The sequence below is a fragment of the Octopus bimaculoides genome, chromosome 14 (genome assembly GCF_046866305.1).
Source record: "Octopus bimaculoides isolate indiv1 chromosome 14, ASM4686630v1, whole genome shotgun sequence".
Classification (NCBI taxonomy): Eukaryota; Metazoa; Mollusca; class Cephalopoda; order Octopoda; family Octopodidae; genus Octopus; species Octopus bimaculoides.
Window position 1 is genome coordinate 4,859,745 of NC_142941.1, and position 21,797 is coordinate 4,881,541.

Sequence of the window (21,797 nt, forward strand, 5' to 3'; positions counted from 1 at the left end):
TTTATTATTTGTTTTCTCTTCTTTATTCAATGACAATAATATGTAGTGTGGTACTGCTATATAGTATTCTACATGGCATTGCAGCTGTGTATACAGGTGTATGACAGCAGGGCTATATGTAAAATGTCTACACAATACGTCCATGCTTGTGTTTACATTGTTTTTTTGTTTGTTAGTGCATTGGTTTTCATTTTTTTTTTTTCCAATTTCCTCTACCTTCTTCAATGTCCAGAATAGAAAAAAAAAAGGTAGTTTTAACATAGAAGGAAATATATATTACAATATAGGATTTCTCTTTGTTCTGACATTCCACAAAGTTCACGGAAATATAATTATGTAACAACGTGGGACCTCTTTTGGTCCCCGGATTTCCACAAAAGTTCACAGAAATATATTATTTTTTTTTTTTTTATATTACAACTGTAGGACTTCTCTTAGTCTGCACATTTCCACAAAGTTCATGGAAATAAATGTTTTATATTACAATGTAGGACCCCTCTCGGTTGTCAAATTTCCACAATGTTCTTGGAAATATATATATATATATATATATATATATAGCAATGTTGGATGACCTGTCTTGGTCTTCACATTTTCACAAAGTTCTTGTTTAAACAAAAGCTGCTGCTTCTCTCCCTTAGACTAAGTTTCAATTGATTGTAAAAATAACAGCTCCAGTGCTATAGAACCTCTTCTCTCTCTCTCTCTCTGTATGCATGCATATGTGTGTGTGTGTGCATATATATATATATATCACGTGACTGACCAGGCTATCAGATATTGTTACACATCGCCGGTCACAATGCACTTTTGTAGTGTTTTAACCTTCAAATGACGCCACCCCCCGCTGGCAAGGCGACCGGCCCGACATTCCCCACCGATTGAAAGGGGAGGGCTAGGGCAGAGTGAAACGAAGTCTTTTACTCAAGAACGCAAAGGAGTTGGAGCCAGAATCGTGAGAGCAAGAGCCTAACCACTAGGCTTCCACACCTTCACACACGTCTTTACCACTTCTTCTCAGGTCTTCCTCTCTTATAGTCTGCCACTCCATCATTCTCTCTCTCTCTCTTGTATCTCACAGACTTCAGATCAAACAGTCAATCACACAGGTACAAACAACAGGGAGTTGCAATGTGGCAGCAGTGAAAGTTCTCTCAAAAATTAAGAGACCAAAACTAAATGTCTTCAGTATTTAATACAGCATAAACTGCAATAGATTCAATGTTAATTAAATAATTAAGTTCAACAAACAGATTAATTGATTAGGAATTTCTTGGCACCCATTTATCAAGTAGTCCCTATTTTTAATCTGTTAAAGTAGCCATGTGCCTTGTCATTTCTGGCTAGTGGCATTTGTGACCTAATTGTGTTTGCCTGTCACCTGTCCATCTAGTTGTCTTCATCTCACTTGTCTATCTAATGACTATCTTATCAACCTGTGTACTTCTCTATTGCATTGGTCTCATACAGGAAGCTAAATCGTACCCCAATACACCCAATTCAACTTGGGTACCTTACTGCAACCCCACCACCCAGCAGCCTTCTAATGAATCGGACACACCCTTATCCACTTCATTGTCAGGTACATAATGTGGATCATTTACTCAAGGGATAAAGAGATACCAAAAGGGGCCCACTTATCCAGTCAGAAAATCAGCTTCAGTCGTCTTTAAGATTCAGATCTCTTTGTCAACCATGTTGTCTATTTATTCACATTGTTTTCAATTAGTGACACATTGACTTGTAGTTTCAAGATTTCAATGGTGTGTTTGTATATTTTTTAGAATGACATTGTAAAGTAGCTCTGGAACATTGGATCTGGTCAGTTTTAATGTAAAACAGGCAGAATATCTGGGCCAGATATGGCTAGATTAAATGCTAAAGGGTTGTGAATTTTCACAGCCCTTATCAAACATTTATTGGTATTCCTTCTCCAGTGAAGGGGTCCTAAATTCACTCCCGCCAAGAACAGCCAACCATCTGATAAAAAGGGGCTGACACAGTGAATAATGCAATTCAATAGACCATGGTTGAAAATAAAAACACAGAGAGGACAGATTGGACAATGAAGTCCCTGGTATACAAAACAGATGGCATGGTCATGGTTGGAATACTCTTTCATCATGGGTCTGCTTGGTCAGAGTTGGGCTGGTGTTAACAATAACAACAAAACCTTAGCACAACAAAATCACACATATTTTGGGAGTGGTGTAATCAATTGGATCAATTATCCTCCACCCCAGCATATAACTGGTATTAACATCATGACCCCAGAATTTAGGGGGTGAAACAGTATAATACAACCAGCTGTTAGTCATGGATGGGCAAGTATGGCTTGGTGACACGAGACCATAGTTTTGCTAATTGTTTTAGGGGGTCCTATGTAGTCGCAAGCAGACTGAGACAACTTCTGGGGCCTCCTACCCATTATCCAGTAGAACCTGGAAAATTTGACACCTGGGTAGGGTTGCAGAGAATAAGTAGCACCAGTGCTCCAGCTGGCTCTTATGCTTACAAGTAAGCTGGAGCAATGTGAAATGAAATGTCCTGTTCAAAGACATGACATACTGCTTGGTCCAAGAATTGAACCCACCTCATGAACATGAGCTGAACATCCCAAACCACTGGGCCACACGCCTTCACAATCTTAATGCGTAGAAACAAAACCTAAACGCCATGCAGCCCTCAATCAGTCTGGTACTCAACCATCTGTTGCACCGCGCTTCATTATTTCATATTTAGTAGTGGTAGTAGTAGTAGTAGTAGTAGTAGTAGTATTAGTAGTAGTAGTAGTAGTCATGGCTTCAGATTTTAGCACAAGGTAAGCAATTTTGTAGGGGCAGGGACCAATTTGATTACATTGCACCCCCCCCCCACACACACACACACCTCTCTCCCAGTATTTGGCTGGGAATGTATATTTTATTGACCTCCTCGAAAGGGTAAAAGGCAAAGTTGACTGTGGCAGGATTTGAACTCAGAACGTAAAGAGTGGAATGAAATGCCACAAACATTTTGTCTGATCACTACGTTCATAATAATAATAATAATAATCCTTTCTACTATAGGCACAAGGCCTGAAAATTTGGGGGAGGGGACAGTTGATCACATTGATCCCAGTACTTATTTCATTGGCCCTGAAAGGGTGAAAGGCAAAGTTGACCTTGGCAGAATTTGATCTCAAAAAGTAAAGACAGACAAAATACTGCTAAGTATTTCGCCCAGCATGCTAACGATTCTGCCAGCTGACCACCTTTGATAATAATAATAATAATTTCTAACTTTGACACAAAGTTGAAAATTCATAGGGAAGGTGTGTAGTGAATTGAATCAACCTCAATATATGACTGGTACTTATTATATCAACCCCAAAGGGATGAAATCAAAACAAGAAGAAAACAAAGCAATCGGGTTATCATTCATGGTCTCACTGTGACGTATCTTTGCAGTCTCCCCTAACACTGATCTCAGCCAATTATATTTATGTTACACGCCTTACCTATGACATACCTTCCTCAAAAACCGTCATCATGTCCATACAGTCTTACCTATTATGAAATGCTTCATTTTGTTCCACATTTATATCTCATAACAGTCAATCTGTTGTTGATGTACATAACAATGTCTCTTAAGTCACCCTAGTATAATAATAGTTGGCCTCACATATTAAGACTAACCACAGAACTTCATTATCTATTGTAAACAATAATTATGGTTCCAGATTTCAGTACAAGGCTAGTAATTTTGATGGGGGTAGAGGCCATTAGTACTTGGCTGGTACAGTATTCTATTAATCCCAAAAGAACAAAAGGCAAAGTTGACCTATTTATCATCCCCTCAGGTTATGACCGCATCATTGCAGGTCACCAACCTAACATACATGTGACCAGGTCCCCACATGTTTCTGTAACATGTCAACAACAGTTTCAGTGATAATAGATTACTGGTATCATATATGATATGACAATAATATGCTGGTCCAAAAGATGTTATGGTGATGCTTGTCAAAGATGGCTACATGTTGAAAAAAAAGACTGTCTTAGCTGACACAGATGTCCTAGCCAGTAAGCTAAGCGTTCAATTACGAGACCTCAGACCTGATTAAGGGATGTACTTTACGCGTAGCAGCAATAACACAACTTCCTCATACATCTAGCTCCTCCATCACACACACACACGTCCTCTTTCACTTGTCTCCAATTTAAACCAAATTTAAGGCCATCACATTGTCTCAGAATTTTTCACAGCTGACCATAGTAATTTGTGTGTGTGTATATGTATGGCTGTGTGTGCATAACTTGTTTTAGTCCCTGTGTGTATGAGTAAGAGTATATTCATGTGTGTATGTGTCTCCCTGTCCAACAATAATATTGTGTTGTCCAAAACATCCCCAACACCACCTCATTAGTGAGACCAGAACACTTCAGAACGTTAGACCAGAACACTTCAGTGTGCACGCATGCGTGTGTGTGTGTGTGTGAGTATGTGCGAAATTCCCACAGACACCAGACATTGGAGGCAACCTCTTCCCACCTCATCGTTAGTCCTGACAGCAAACCATGGGCTAATACAAAGGTCACTGGTTCGAGAGTGCTGACCTCAAAGTCTTTTGGCGAGGTCACGTGGGGGGAGTATAGAGGTGAGATCAGGGTAAGAGAAGAGACATTTGAGAGATGGAGAGGGCGTGTCTGGTTAGAGGAAGTGACATTAGGGAGACATAGGGTCCGAAGAAACTGACCGGCTGGATCAACGGAGGTCAGATCCAAGAAGTCTATGACAAGTGATGAGAAGTCAAAAGGAATTATATGAGTACAAGTGAGATTAGGTTAAGATGTACCAAAACAGTTTAGGAGAGGCTAAGGCATGGGATGGGGGGGAGTAGGAGAGGCAACCGGTTAGGGAGGTTGCGAGAGATTAAGACGAGACAAGAAATAATAGAGAGGACAGGCAAGAAAGAGTTAAGTTAGGGCGAGGGAGTTGGAGATTATTCAGCAGGATCAAGAGGTCAAGTTTGATAAAGAGGTCAAGTTTGGTCAAGAGGTCAAGTTTGGTCAAGAGGTCAAGTTTGGTAAGGAAGGTCAAATGTTGATGTAGTGAGGCATTGCGGTGGCGACACCTTGTGCCTGTGCAACAACACCTGCACCATTTGGTTCTACAACACTGACCACCAACTGTTGCTGTTGCTGATGCACCTGCAGCTGGTGTTCTTGCAGCTGCTGCTGTTGGTCTTGTAGCTCTTGCAATTGCTGCTCTTGCAGCTGTTCCTGCAGTTGCTGCTGCTGTTGTTCTTGCAGCTGCTGCTCCTGCAGTTGCTGCTGTTGTTGTTCTTGCAGCTGCTGCTGTTGTTGTTGCTGCTGTTCTTGCAGCTGCTGCTGTTGTTGTTCCTGCAGCTGCTGCTGCTGTTCCTGCAGCTGCTGCTGTTGTTCCTGCAGTTGTTGTTGCTGTAAGTGTTGTTGTTCTTGAGGTTGCTGCTGTTCATGAAGCTGCTGTTGTTGTTGTTGTTCATGAAGCTGTTGTTGTTGTTGTTGTTGTTGTTGTTCCTGCAATTGCTGCGCAGTCTGAAACTGCCCTTGCTGCTGCTGTTGTTGCAGGTTGTTAATCAGTGCATTCTGTGGAACACAGCTCAGCTTCCCTCCGTTTTTGTTGAGCCGTTGGTGTCGCACCAGATGGTCCTTGCGTGTGAATGCAAACCCACACAGCTGGCACGGGAAGGGCCGCTCCCCGGTGTGCGTCCGCTTGTGCACCATCATGTGATACTTTTGCAGAAATGCCTTGCCACACACGTCGCAGCTGAACGGTTTCTCTTGCGAGTGCTGTTTCTGGTGACGCTCAAAGTAGCTGTTGTTTGAAAACGTCTTCCCGCACACGTTGCACTTGTACAATGGAGCAGACTGCACTTTTCCTTGTGCACTTGCATCCTGCCGTTCAGTCAGTGCCTTCAGACACTCTTTGCAGTCGTATGCACTCTCCGGATGTGAGCGCATGTGTCTAGTGAGGTCGCCGTTCCGAGAGAATGTCCGGCCGCACACGTTGCAAATATATGGCCGACTGCTGTCATAGTAATTCTCCTGGGGCAGTTGTTGCACTTGGTGCACATAGCCATTCGTGATGGGGAAGGTCTTAGTGTCGTCACTGCGCCCAAGCTCATTGCGGTGCTGCCTCATGTGTTTGGTGAGGTCCCCGTTTGCAGCGAACACAGCACCACACAGGTTACACTTGAATGGGTTCTCGTGTTGGAAGGCAGTTGGCGTCTGAGGGAGGGATGTTGTCGTCTGCGTCAGCTGCAGTTGCTGTTGTTGTGGTTGCGGTGCTTGTTGTGGGGTCATCATGACCGTTACTGGCACCTTGGCCATCACCACGTTCTGACCGGCAGCCTCTCCATGGCTTTTCACGTGCCGCAAGAAGTCCGAGTTGCGTATGTACGCACGCTGGCAGAGGGTGCACTTGTAAGGTCGGTCGGAGGTCGGTGGCACTGCACCTTCGTATACAATAGTAGACATGGCTGTGTTGTCGTGCGTGCGCATGTGCCGCACGAGGTTCACGTATTGGGAGAAGCCGAACCCACACACGCTACACTTGAAAGGTTTCTCACCTGTGTGGATCGCTTGGTGCCGGTTGAGGTGGGTCTTACGAGAGAATGATTTGCTGCAGAGGTCACAGCTGAATGGTTTCACAGCTTGATGAGTCAATTTGTGGCGTTCCAGGTTGTCATAGCGACTGAATGCTTTGCCACAGATGTTGCAAGTCGTTCGGCCAAGTGCCTTGGTGCTGTTTGGTTGCAGCTCGTTGCTCACAGTGTGTACAACACCTTCTGTTAGTTCATAGCCAGGAAGAGATGTAGTAGTGGTGGTGATAGCGCTAGTGGTTGTTGTTGCTATTGCTACTGCTGCAGTTATTGGTGTTGTTGTTACTGCTATTAAACTGTTACTATCCAGTATATGCTCCATAACACAAGTGCAGTATGCATTTAGGTGTGCAGTTGTGATAGCTTAGTATATAATGGATATGTATATAGCCTTCTGCATACACATGTGTGGAAGCAATATATAGCTGTGTGTTATACTGTTATGTTGGAATGTCTGTGTATATATTCTTCTGGCTATGTGCTCATATATATATATATACACACATTTAGGTATGTATGTGAAGTCAGTTCCTTTCCTGTGTAGATTTAAAACCAGTCTAACAGTCCCTGAAATATAGATCTACACAGAACCCCAGCAATGTTCCCTACTTCAATGCAGCCCTCGGGGCTTGACAACTTAGAGTCAGATGGTGTTCAGGTTCAAATTCCAGTTGAAGGATTCAGTAAGAATGTGGCAGGAGTGAGGTGGGAGAGGTAGGGGAGGAAAAGGGCACGAAATGCCCGCTGCTGGACCACAGAAATGACATGACCTCCTTCACCCCCAACACCACCCTTGCTATATGTGATACAGATCATCATCATCATCTGTGTTAGAGTTCAGCTTGAGTGAATGCAGGACCCCCATCGAAAGAAGCTGATCTCGGCACAATCAGAAGTTTGGGTTGACTTGATCGAACAAACAGGAAACATCTAGATTGTGTACATCTGGAATGAAACAAAAGAAGAAAAAAAAAATTGATAAAATGGAGTTCAAATAAGATGAAGAAGCAAACATTGTTTGCCAAACATAACATGGCAGTCCTGGTTTAGAACGAATGTTGCTGTAATTTAACCCCGGGAGACATCGTCTCCAGCTGGCTATACAACACAATGTTATGTTGGAAAATAATCTTTACTCCAAAGTACTGTTGCTGAATATCTCTCGTTGTGAGATTTAAAAATAGTTATTTTCTAAAATGAAGAAGCAGCAATGTTTATTAAAAGGAAGGTGAGATAGGCAGAATTGTTAGCATGTTGAGAACAAAATGCTTAGGGATACTTCATCCATTTTTAATGTTTCGAGTTCAAATTCCGAGGTTGACTTTGCCTCTCATCCTTTCAGAGTCGATAAATTAAGTACTAGCCAAGCACCGGGGACAACATAATCTACTATCTCCTGCCCCCAAATTTCAAGCCTTATGCCTAGAGTAGAAAAGATTATTAAAAGGAAGCAGCAAATCAATGAAGCAGGTAAGAAAACTTTTACTTTTCATTTTATTTTCTAAATAAAATGAAAAGTATTTAAGCACGTGTAGGGGTTGTGTGTAGAGGCCAAGTACTTGGTCCGTGTGTGCGAAAGTCATACAGAATATGTATGCGTTGGGGGGGGGGGGAGATAGAGACCATGAGATGTGCTTGAGTGCATGCGTGCAAATCTAGGGATACATTTATGTAAGCAATAGATATTTAAAGATGAACTTAATTGTGTGTCTGTGTATATGAGAGAGAGAGAGAGAGAGAGAGAGAGTAAGCGCTTCTGTGTATTGGATGCGACAACGAAATGCGTGAGTGTAGGGAGGCAACGGGTGGTTGGAAAACCAGCTTTGTAGTATCAAGGATTACCTCCCTTGTTACAGTCACTTCAACCAAGATTTTTCTTTTATTTCCGTTTTTGCTCTCAAGGTTTTCCCGTCTGTTAAAACCTTAAACTCGTTATCAGGTCATCTTAGGTTTTAATTGCAAATTGATTGGTTCGTTGTCTAATTACTTAACCCAGGTCAACTGTTTATATATATATATATATATATATATATCGACAAAATGTACACCATATAAACAAAGAAGTTTGTTCTCCGTCCCGGCACTTTGTTCAAATATATACACACGGAAGTAAAAGTTTAGTAGCGTAGCTGGGGTGAGGGGAGTGGGGAGAGACGAGTCGAAGAGTGGGCGGTTGGGCTCCGGACGGCGCTTTTGGGTCCGCTGTATAAGCCTACATAGGCTTGGGGACTCGGAAGGTGAGGCAAACTCAAGGGCCACCTTGAGCAGCACACACCAGAAACGTCACTGCATAACTTGCTTTCCAACCACATGCTTCCGGGTTCAGTCCTACTGCGTGACACATTAGGCAAGTGTCTTCTATTACAGCCTCGGGCCGACCAAAGCTTTGTCAGTGGATTTGGTAGACGGAAACTGAAAGAAGCCCGTCGTATGTGTATGTGTGTGTAGTTGTGTGTCTGTTTATCCACCCACTATCGCTTGACAACCGATGTTGGCGTGTTTCAGATCCATTCCAGCAGTGACCATCCCACAGGCTAGGCACTAAACTGTATCCAGTGGTGAGGCTCCAGCTTGGGAGTCCAGGAGTTTGTGGGGAGTTTGGAGTTACTCCTTAATCAACACCACTCTTCAGGTTCATTCTGGCCGGAGCTGGTAGTATTAGTCAGGGTGCCTAGTTATGGACCATATAGCAGATGGTTCTGTGGCTAAGGCATACAGGCCCAGGAGGAGGGTCGGTGGCCCCTAGTGTCACACAAGCCCATAGGTATGTAAGGCATGTTCTGATGTCAGATTAAGAGAGCAAACTGCAAACAAAGCAGCAGAAGGTAACAGGTAACCACTGCCATATCTTTCTCTAGAAAAAGCCGGATTCTTCAGACTTTGGCACGGAGCTCCAAAAGCACCAACACCTGCAGACACAGAACACGAAGAACAGGTATATCTAGAATCTTCTATTTGGAGATAGTAGAATGTGAGTTGAGGAAGATTTGGTTGCTATGTTTAAGCAGGTCAAACAACCATATAGAGGTTCCCTCATTAGTTAGTCAAAGTAATTTTCTTAGATTAAAGACAAAAGTAATGCTTCATGAATCCAACAGCTGCATACTTCCTTGTTTTACTAGTGTCAGTCATTGGACTGAGGCCATGCTGGGGCAACACCTTTGAGGATTGTTTATAATTGATCATACAGACCCCCAGCATTTATTTCACTCTGGTACTTATTTCAACAATCTCTATTTGTTGACTAGCTAAGTCAGCAGTTCTCAAACTGACAGGTACCAGCTCCCACCGACCCACCGGGACAGTGACGCTTTTTGCCCTCCATCTTGCTATCTGAATAAGACAAAATAAAAATTTGCAACTTTATAATTCTACCTCCTTTGCCATCACATTAAATAAGTCTAAAATGCTTGAAAGCATCTTAATTATATTAAAATATGCCAATTTGTCAACCCCCTATTTTCAGTCTTTACCCCACCCCTTCTCCACGAGTGGGTTAAGTTAGTTTTTGCCATAAAGGGACGTAACTCAACATAGTAACCGTACAGACATTTTTTTGCAAACAATTCGTTATAGGCACAGGTATGACTGCGTGGTCAGAAGTTTGCTTCCCAACCAAATGACACCAGGCTCAGTCCCACTGCGTGACACCTTGGGCAAGTGTCTTCTGCTATAGCCTTGGGCCGACCAAAGCCGTGTGAGTGGATTTGGTAGACGGAAACTGAAAGAAGCCCATCATTGGTGCCATGTAAAAAGCACCCAGTCCAGTCTGTAATGTGGTTGGCATTAGGAAGGGCACCTAGCTGTAAAAACCATGCTAAAACAGACAGTGGAGCTTGGTGCTGCCCTCTAAGCTGGCTATTTCCTGTCAAACCATCCAGCCCATGCCAGAATGGAAAATGGAGGCTAAATGATGATTATGCTGATGATGATGATGATGTGTATGTGTGTTTGTCCCCCACTATCGCTTGACAACCAGTGTTTACATACCCATAACTTAGCAGTTTGGCAAAAGGGATCGACAGAATAAGTACCAAGCTTTAGGGAAAAAAAAGTACTGGAATCGATTCGTTCGACTAAACTCTTTCAAGATGGTGCCCCAGCATGGCCACAGGCTAATGACTGAAATAAGCAAAAGACAAAAGATATGAAATTTCCTTTCTAATTTTGACACGAGGCCAGCAATTTTGAGGGGGAAGGGTTAAGTGAATTACATCAAACCCTGCCCCCAGTGCTCAACTGGTCCTTTTTTTTTAACGACTGCAAAAGGATGAAAGGCAACGCTGGTCTCAGCCTCATTTGAACTCAGAGCACGAAAGCAGAAGAACTGTCGCTAAGCAATTTGCCTAACAATCTGAGCAGACAATTCTGCCAGCTCATCACTTTTTGACTTGAATGAAATAGAACAATAGCATGCCTGAATGTTTATAATAAGTTTTAAAATGAGGCCTAAAGACTCGTATTGCTTCTAAAACAAATGTCAATAGAATTTTACAACAGAATTGGAAACAAATCCGACAAGTAATTGACTTAGTAAATATTTCAAAAGAATAAAATAACGCTAGGCCTTTTGATACCAACCCAACAGAGACTGACCTGTTTCTACAATACAAATACAAACTTCCTGTTTTAACCACTTAGCATTCAGATTATTCAGTTAAATGTAATGCTTATCTATTCACATTGCTTTGAATCAATTGTGATTTATCTCATAGTTTTGAGATGTCAATGATGTGACTGTTTATGTTTAGAAATGACAACGCAGGGGAGATGCAAGAAGCTGGACCTGGCCAGTTTCAACAAAAAAAAAAAAATGAGCTGCACATGTAATTCAAAGTGCCAACCTTGTCACATTCTGTGTCACGCTGAATCTCCCTGAGAACTATGTTAAGGGTTCATGTGTCTGTGGAGTGCTCAGCCACATGCACGTTTATTTCACAAGCAGGTGTTCTGTTGATCATATTGACTGGAGCACTCGTCATAGTAACCAATGTAGTGCTAGTTATGGATGTATAATGTGTGTGTGTGTGTCTATGAAAAAATAAAATGTCTATCTTGGAGTGAAACAGTGATCATCATCATCGTTTAACGTCCGCTTTCCATGCTAGCATGGGTTGGACAATTTGACTGAGGACTGGTGAAACCGGATGGCAACACCAGGCTCCAGTCTAATTTGGCAGAGTTTCTACAGCTGGATGCCCTTCCTAACGCCAACCACTCAGAGAGTGTAGTGGGTGCTTTTACGTGTCACCCGCACGAAAACGGCCACGCTCGAAATGGTGTCTTTTATGTGCCACCCGCACAAGCCAGTCCAGGGGCACTGGCAACGATCTCGCTCGAAAATCCTAAGGGAGCCAGTCAGGCGGTACTGGCAATGGCCACGCTCAAAATGGTGCATCTCATGTGCCACCCGCACAAGAACCAGTCCAGGGGCACTGGCAACGATCTTACTTGGCTTGCCGGGTCTTCTCACGCACAGCACATTTCCAAAGGTCTCGGTCAGTAGTCATTGCCTCGGTGAGGCCCAATGTACGAAGGTCTTGCCTCACCACCTCAGCCCAGGTCTTCCTGGGTCTACCTCTTCCACGGGTTCCCTCAACTGTTAGGGTGTGGCACTATACATTATTCCTTGTTGACATAATGACCAATTACTGTCTGCTTTTAAAGGGCTGTGGAATAATAAAATCTCTTATTTGTAGAACAGGTAAGGGTTGGCAACAGGAAGAGCATCCAGCCATGAAATCCTGCCTCAAATACCTCCCTGTCCAACCACTGCTAGCACGGTAAATACATGTATTATCTTGTAGCTTGGAGACATTAACGATGTGAGTGGTTATTTTTAGAATGACATTATGGGGTAGGTGGGAGAGGTCAGATCTGGCTGGTTTCAACAGAAAAGAACAACAACAACTGGACCAGATATGACCAGGTTAAATGCTAAAGGTCAAATGAACAAACATTTTGGGAGAGCAACCAATAGTACAACTGAAATCATCAGAATATTCGTTTCTTTTCTACTCCAGGCACAAGGCCCAAAATTTTGGGGAGGGGACCAGTTGATTAGATGAAGCAACCCCAGTACTGAAAGGATGAACGGCAAAGTTGACCTCGGTGAAATTTGAACTCAGAACATACTGCTAAGTGTTTCGCCTGGCGTGCTAACGTTTCTGCCAGCTCGCCACCCTGAAATAATCAGAATATTGTTTCCATAATAGAAATCTCTGATATTGTTGTTGTAGTTTAAGAATCATTACAGATTCTTCTCTTGTTGTATATATTAATGGTGGATGTGGATGTGGTCGTGCAGTTGACAGGTTCAGTCCCATTGGGTGACAAATGTTCTCTGCTACAACCCAAGGTCAACCAAAACTTAGGAGTGGATTTGGTAGATGGAAACTGAAGTGAAAGAAGCCTATTGTATATCATCACCACCACCACCACCACCATTTAACATCTGTTTTTCATGCTGGCATGGGTCGGTTGAGTGGTTTGACAGAAGCTGGCAAGCCAGAGGAATCCACCAAGCTCTACTGTCTGTGTATAAATGTGTGTGTGTGTGTGTGTGTGTGTGTGTGTGCCTTGACTTTACCTGATTGTTGTAACTAAGTGTTACTGAAAGGATGAAAGGCAAAGTCAACCTCGGTGGAATTTGAACTCAGAATTTAGTGACAGCCGAAACAAGGCCAAGCATTTTGCCCGGCATGCTAATGATTCTGCCAGCTCGCTGCCTTCAATAATAATAATAATAATAATAATAATAATAATTTAGAGGCACAAGGCCAGCAATCGATCTCAGCACTTGACTGCTACTTCATTTTATTGACCCCAGAGGGATAAAAGGCAAGTTGACCCAAGAGTGATTTGAAATCAGAACATAAAGTTCAACAACAACGATTCTTTTTGTAGGCCTGAAATTTGGGGGAGGGGGATAGTTGATTACATTACCCCCCCCCCCCCCCAGTGCTCAACTGGTACTTTATTTCATCAACCTCGTAAGAATGAAAAGTGAATTCGACCTCAAGCAGAGGTAAGTCACTTGTGCAGTACCGCCAAGGGATCGATGACAATCAAAGAAATTTCGTATTCAGATACATCTTGGATTGCATTACCCGGTGTGTCCTATTTTTTAAGACGGTAGGGCGAGTGATCTGCAGGAAACTCGGCTTCTATTTGCAGGAGGTCGAGTTCTACGCGGTACCTTTCAGATTAACACTTGCATAGACCTGATTTGAGCAGACATATGATTTGGAGTATTCCAGTCGTGACCACCACGTCCTTTTTTTGGATGTCAAGGACTACTTCCTCCAGTATGTCTCTCCTTTTATAAACAAGGCAGTGTGTTAGTTATTTGAAACAGATTTAGCTGCCTTTTCAAGCAGGTATCGGGACCACGTAGAGGCTTCTTCCTGGTTAGTTTATGTACGGAAGGTGTGTTACTTGTTTCTTCTACTACTTCTCTTTCTCTTTCTCTCTCTCTCTCTCTCTCTCCCCTTCAGTTACCCCTGCCTCTGCTGACACTACAACCCTCCATAAAAGCTGGCCAGCGAGGCTCTCCCATACATTTTGGCGTGTGTTCCTAGACAGAGAGTTGCACAATCCGACCCAAACAGAAATTAATGACAACCACATCTGTCAGAATTAGTCCAAAAATATACAAGACACAATAAACAACGGACGAGATTACATATTCACAGTGTGTCTGCATGTATGTATATAATGTTTCTTTTGAAAACACTCACCTCGTAGTATGCCTACGAGTGTGTATCTGGATATGTGTGCGTGTTTTCATGGAAACATTCCATTTACTTATTTGCAATACTTTCTACATACATATATATATATATACACACACACAAATTTATGTACAGTTATTTATCTATTCATTCATATACAAGCACAATAATCTAGACAATACAAAATATTATTTCTAAATTTGTATATATATATATATATATATACGTAAGGTATATTATGAGCATTTTTATAGAACACAGTATATATATATATATATATTCCTGTATGATAAACTTGTGAATTAGGAAAACGGTTATATATATATATATATATATATATATATATTATATACACAAATACATTTAAACGTATATATGAGAGTTCAATGAAAACTATATATATATATATATATATATATACACACACACAATCATTAGAAAAAGTAACAAATAACATGGAGAAAGAAACATAAAACGTACCAAGATATTTAACCATGTTGCTAGAGACCCAGACAATTTATATATACATATATATATATATATATGTATATATATAACTCACCAGAAGAAGAGAAATCCACAGCAATGGGGAGGGGACGACATATGTGGTGTATTTGATAAGACATAGTTTACACTTACTTCATGGACATCAATCAGTATTTGTATTCAGTTCCCGTCTCTTAATTACATCGAATGCTCGGTTGTTGTTCTTCCGAAAGTCTTCTATTTTTGTTTGGATTGTCTTTTGTTTTCTCTTGTTTGTTTGTTTTATGTGTGTCTTGAGAATTTTTACACTTTTAACGTTGGGTGGCCATTTTTAATGTTAAGACCGCACTAAATCTCGATAGACTCGCACTACTTTTTTGATATTGTAAACTGCTACCTACATTATATACATACACACACGATCACACACACACACACACACACATATATATTATTTTATATTATACACAAATATAAATATATATAATACATGTATATATATAAATACACACTGACATATATATATATATATATATATATATATATATATATATATATAAATACACACACACATATATATATAAATATATATACACACATGAAACATACAAATACAGACACATACACACATACATATATATATACATATATATATATGTGTGTGTGTGTAATTAAATTTTAAATGGGTTTTATTTTTTAGGAAATTATAAAAGTCGAAGGACTTATAAACAAGCTATGAAGTTTATTTTTGTGTTTCTCTTAATTTAAATTATTTTATTTTATTATCGCAATTTCTGATTGATTGCTTTAATTTTAAATTAGATATTTTTATTTTTCCAGTACGCGGATATTACGTGGTAAAACTGAAGAGAAATTAGGTCACATTTGCTGTCAAGTCAGACTGGAAGCAAAGTCAAAGACGGTTATTGATTCCATGAAACTGGTCTTTTTGCGATGATGTCTTATTTTCTTATAAATACATCGTCTCTTTTTCGTTCATTATAGGAAATAAAACTGAACCAAAGCTAACTTGTAGTGCTGTTGTTATTTAACCTCATGTCAATCCCCGGCGAAGCAGATTTATGTATGATCGAAGTTAAATCCAACCGTGACTGTCCTGTCGGGCATTGCATATTTAGTGTTACCTTATTACCTTATCCTATATGTCCTTCCTTTTTTAAGATGATAACGTGATTTAAGGGAGAGTTAGCTGTTGTTTCTAGCGGTTCGATCTACCACGTAAATGTTCTGTTGGTGGTTCGTGTTGTTATCTACACTGATAAACCTTACCATTATCACCGTAGTGCCGCCAATATTCGTTTCTCAATTTCCAGCTGTCAAAACCTGAAAATTACCAAATCGCCAACACGGTTTCGATTCCCCGTTGAAGCTGGTCACTTGATTCACTACCCCACCCCTCCAAAAATAGCCCGCGTTTTTACCATCTTTTCCTGCCATTCTCCTTATAACTCTACATTTCGGTTGTCACAAAAGGGAAGAATTGTCAATATTATTGTTGTTCTGATGGAAGTGGTGTTGCTTGACCCCAAGATGAGTCCTGATTGGGCAGACTTATGGTCAAAAGTATTCCAACCAACCATGACCATCACGTTTTTTTTTCGGGTGGGGGTGGGGGCTATTTAGTTGTATATTATCCAATGTACCTCTTCTTCTTGTAATTCAGTCAGGGTCGATTTAAAGGGTTTGACAACTATTTCTAGCAGGTCGAATGATCATACGTGGGTGCTTTCAATGTCCCGTTGTAGTTTATCCCCAGGTCAACTCTGAACGAGCAAACATTATCAAAGGCATTCAAACCATGACTATCGCATCATTTAAAAAATTTTTTTTTTCATATTAGGGATTATAGGAACCAAAATGTTCCAACCTTTTTTTAAAGATGATAGATTGTAATTTGAGAAATATTTAGCTAGTTTATTTAGCAGTTCCTTTGTTGACTCGTCATCAGGGAAGGTGGTGACGTTTTAAGTGAATAAATCTGATTACTGCAGTTAAGGGTTTAAACAGTAGCAGAAAAGACCTGGGACAAAATTCCAGAAGACAGAATGGATGGTTATTGGTTAGTGTGGAGGCTGGTAGAGGATAGACAATAGAAAGGCACAAGACCAACTAGTTGTAAAGGAACAGAAGTCATTGTAGTTTCAGTAATAAAAAAGGTAGTGAGAAGAGACAGCACGTTTGAGGGACAAAGGCCAGAGCATTTCAGTCGATCACAAGTCTTTCTCTGAAAGGTGTTTAAGATATCAATGTGTACAGCAATACCACCACTGCCATCATCTCAGATATGGAAGTAGTAAGCCATTGTTGGGTTTCACATGAGCCATGTAGAGGGTCAGGAAGTGGTGGGAGTTGAGGTGTTTTCTGGGCCCTGAAGAGAGAGCCTAATTTTGAGGATGTGGCTTTAGCTATGTTAAGAATGTGTGTCTACCATGGGAGATCCTTAGTGATAGTGAATCCATTAAGATTTGGAGCATTTTAAGGGATCCAGATACTATTTATCATTAAAGGGATGTGATGCTACTCAAATGTTTATTTCTTTATTGCCCATAGGGGACAAACAAGGACAGAGAAAGGGATTAAGTCGATTAGATCGACCCCAGTGCGTAACTGGTACTTATTTAACTGATCCTGAAAGGATGAAAGGCAAAGTCAACCTCGGCGGAATTTGAACTCAAATATTTATTTCTTTATTGCCCACAGGGTGGGGGGGGGGGGGGCAAAACATAGAGGGGACAATCAAGGACAAACAAAGATATTAAGTCGATTACATTGACCCCAGTGCGTAACTGGTACTTATTTAATCGACCTTGGCGGAATTTGAACTCGGAACGTAAAGTCAGATGAAATACCACTAAGTATCTCTAACGATTCTGCCAGCTTGCCATCCTTTTAAAGTTAAATATCATCACCATTCATCTAACATTCAGCCATTAAACTGGAACTTGACATTTATGTTGCAACAAGGTCAACAACAGTAAAAATTTTTTGCTCTTTATATGAAACGGATAATAATGTTTGATGAAATTCGAGACAGGTATCATTTTTAATGTGAATGGCTAAAGGTCTGTATTTCTTAATGGAATATTTAGTGATAACAAAAGATGGTGGTTGAACAGTTTTGATGAAAATGAAGACATGAATAAACGAGAGAATAGTGAAGAAAAGATGTGTTTCCATTAATCAGTGTTGGTACAAAATGATATCTGGAGTTTCTTGTAAAACTGAACCCTTTCCATCTAAACTTGCTAAGCAAAACTGAAGCAAATATGAAATAGTTATTGGAAAGTAACTTATCTTCATCTAAGTCTGTCTGACTAACAATTTATGGAGATATATACGTCTGTCTATCAATATACAGACTAGCTATGTATTTATCTATATTTATTGCTCTTTTTTTCTTTTCCCTTTCCATCTCCCTGTGTGTGTGTAAAGTATATATATTTGGATTTGGATTTCTTTGTAGATTAGTAAATAAATCCATCTGTTTATATATCTATAAATCTGTCTATGTCAGTCTGTCTCTCTATCTGTCTGTGTAGATTTTTTTTATCAATATTAAGTAGAAGCAACAGAGTGACTCAAGGGTCAAGACTCATATATTAACACTTATCAAACTTTTTGAGGAGTGCTAACACTTGAAACTTCCGGGCTTTGAGTCACTCTGTTGGTTCTACTAAATATCAATATCAATATATGTATATATATATATATATATATATATATATATATATACACTTATGTTTTGAGTTCTGTTTTTCCTGTTTGCATCACTAAACCTGTGTCTATTTATCTATCTATCTGTCTGTCTGATTGTCTGTCCGTCCATCCATCCATCCATCAGTCTGTTTGTCCGCCAGTCCATCCATCCATCCATCCATCCACATATATATCATCATCATCATCATCATTTAACGTCCCTTTCCATGCTGGCATGGGTTGGACAGTTTGACCGAAAACTGGTAAGCTGGGGAGCTGCATCGGGTTTCAATCTCATTTGGTAAGGTTTCTACAGCTGGATGCCCTCCCTAATGCCAACCACTCCAAGAGTGTACTGGGTGCTTTTTACGTGCCACCAGCACAGGAGCCAGTTAGAAAACCCCGAGAGTGTAGTGGGTGCTTTTTACATGCCACTGGCACAGGAGCCAATCCGGTGGCCTTGGCATCGATCACATTCGGATAGTGCATTTTACGTGCCACCAGTACGAGAGCCAGTCAAGAGGCACTGGCATCGGCCACGTTCGGATGGTGCTTTATACATGCCACCAGTACGGAAGCCAGGTGAGTATGCCTTGCTGGATCAATCATGTCAGTATGCATAAACAATATAGTGCGAATGAGCTGTGAGAAAAACTGTTTCTGAAGAATCAGACGTTATCTGCAAGAGACAAGACTACATTTGTGTAGATGGCATAGAAAAGTGCTGAGAAAACACAGTGGAACAAGGAAACCTAGAAAGACAAAGAACAGAGTTGGTGAAAACTGATCTAAAGATGCCGAACCTTGCAAAAGAGATTGACAAGTGACTGTGACAATTGGTAATGACATGACATACCGTAAAGGTGAAAACTGATTCTATTGAGCAAGAATTGCAGAAAGGATGCCTGTGATGCGTGAGTTGGTGGCTGAGATGCTCTTGTTGCATTCACCCCCTCCCCCTCACTGCTCCTCCTCCAGTGATCTCTCCCCTCAGCCTTCCCACACAAGATACTTCATCCTCTACTTTCTCTCTCTATCTCTTTCTCTTTTTCTCTCTCTCTCTCTCTTTCCTCCTCCTCAACCTCTCCATGCAAGATATTTTCCTCTTCAGCTCCTCCCCACCTCTATGGTATCCTCCTCCCTCCATCCTCTCCTTACCTCACTCCATTCGCCCTCTCCTCTCCCCTCTACCTCTACAATGCTTTTCAGCATTTCTCTCTCTCTCTCTTTCAGCCTTTCTTACTACATCCTCCCTCTGCTTTCTCCTACCACTTTCTCTCATCATTCTCTCTGATGCTTTCTCTACATTCAAACTCTGCTCACCCCCCCTCCCACCACCTCTGTGATACTCTCCAGCCTCCCTACCCACCCCCCGCTTTCCCTCACTGCATACTTCCATCACTCCTCCCACTTTACCTCTCTTTCTCTCTCACCATTCTTTCTCTATGGCCTCTCCCCCTCCTCAACACCCTCTCTGACCTACCCCCCCCCATAACTCCCTCACTCTGCTTTCCTTCAAAATTCTCTCCAACTCCTCATCACCCTCATCTATTTCTCTTTCATATTCCCTTTCCCTCACACCTTCCACCTATCCTCACCCTTATAATAAGGGATGGCCCTGGGCCCCCTCACCATTACCGCTCAGTCCCTCCCTTTCTTACTAACACTTGATATTAATTCCTTTCTTTTTACTCTGTCCCTTTCAGACCCACTCCCCCCTCCACCACTATCTGCTCAATTGCTCACTCCACCTCCCACCCCTGTCACAATTATAAAGCTGAATGTGTTGTATGTATGGTCATGTATGTGTGTATATATGTATGGACATGTATGTGTGTATGTATGTATATATGTATGTGTGTGTGTGTGTATGTATGTGTGTATGGCATTATTCAGTTTTATTTCAAGATTTCTTGCCTCATTGGCTGCTGTGAAACCGTCCAACCCATGCCAGCACGGAAGGCAGACATTGAATGATGATGATGATGAGGATGTGTGTGTGTGTGTGTTGTAGAGTGACTGAATACAAGTTGCCTCCATGCATCACTTCTTTTGACTATGTGAAGGCCTTCATCAGTGTCAAGATGAATATTGTGCTGAAATCACTGGGAATGCAAGGTATTGAGGAGCAATGCACCAAACTGCTCAGGGATGTGAACCCTGGATTCACCACAGATATATCTCTGCTATCACCACCAGTAAGAGTTCCAATTGGGAAAGGTGTCAAGCAAGGAGATATTATCTCTCCAAAGCTCTTCACTGTGTGTCAAGAAATTGCCAGCAGGGGACAGGTAGCATGAACATCAGCAGTGAGCTAATACACACCCTATTCACAGATAACATTGTACTCAGTGCCAAAACCACAAATCAGCTGCTGACCAACCTCACAGAGCTGGACACCCATAGCTGTTAGTAGGCCTTAAAATGAACCATATGTAAAAAAAAATACATGCTGCCCAAAGACATAGAATAAGGCCAAATAAGAGCACATCTTTTGATGCAAGTCTAATGAAGTTCTAATGTTTAAAGTTGCAAAGATGCAACTTCTTAGATAGAACTTTTGTATGGAATGGTGTTAAAAACAGAGTGATACTGAAACAATTATAACTGACCATTAAAGATGTGCTAAACTCTCTCATTATCTTATTTGGATAATATTTTAATCTTCGCTAGACCCACATGTTGGATTTACTGGTCTCATACCTGGATTTCCTACACCTGAAAAATTTCAATCTTCTGTGAGACTCCAATTCAAGACAGCCTCAGGAATACTCCAGTTTTCTACCATTTCAGGACCATGATGTATACATATATATATCATCATTGTCATTTAACGTCCGTTGTCCATGCTGGCATGGGTTGGACGGCTTGACCAGGGCTGGCCAGCTGGAAGGCTGCACCAGACCCCAGTCTGATTTGGCAGGGTTTCGACAGATCGATGATCTTCCTAACACCAACCACTCCGAGAGTGTAATGGGTGACTTTATGTGTCACCGGCACGTGTGCCATTTGCGTGACACCGGTATCTGCCACGACTGCGATTTTGCTCGTTTTCATGGGTCTTCTTCTCAAGCACGACATAATTTCAAAGGTCTCGGTCATTGCCTCCGTGGGGCCCAACACACACACACACACACACACACTTACATGCATATGCGTTATTTTTGTTCTTTAGCCCTCTATCGACCTTGATCCAGCAAAGTTATTATCAAAGCCATTTCAGCCGTGACTGTCTC

General features: G+C 41.3%; 2 protein-coding genes across 3 annotated transcripts in view; one reads left to right on the plus strand and one right to left on the minus strand.

The window, feature by feature from the left end:
* On the minus strand, nucleotides 1–15,239 carry LOC106870061 (uncharacterized). The gene is made up of 2 exons (XM_014916030.3): nucleotides 14,998–15,239; nucleotides 1–7,570 (listed from the first exon to the last, which is right to left on the minus strand). Exon 2 carries the CDS (start codon nucleotides 6,945–6,947, stop codon nucleotides 5,079–5,081), a length of 1,869 nt encoding a protein of 622 aa, XP_014771516.3. The 5' UTR covers nucleotides 6,948–7,570; nucleotides 14,998–15,239; the 3' UTR covers nucleotides 1–5,078.
* LOC106870073 (uncharacterized) overlaps nucleotides 11,713–21,797 on the plus strand; it is a 24,445-nt gene continuing 14,360 nt past the window's right edge. The window contains exons 1-2 of one of the 2 annotated variants that reach the window (XR_008265524.2): nucleotides 11,713–14,330; nucleotides 15,685–15,873. The gene's annotated coding sequence lies outside the window, so the exon portion shown is untranslated. Of the gene's footprint in view, nucleotides 14,331–15,684; nucleotides 15,874–21,797 lie in introns of those variants that run through there. The other variant, XM_089363173.1, reaches the window with a different exon arrangement.

What these genes read in the sequence shown, in the direction of transcription:
- LOC106870061 (XM_014916030.3), bottom strand. Translation starts at nt 6,947, where the DNA reads ATGGAGCATATACTGGATAGTAACAGTTTAATAGCAGTAACAACAACA.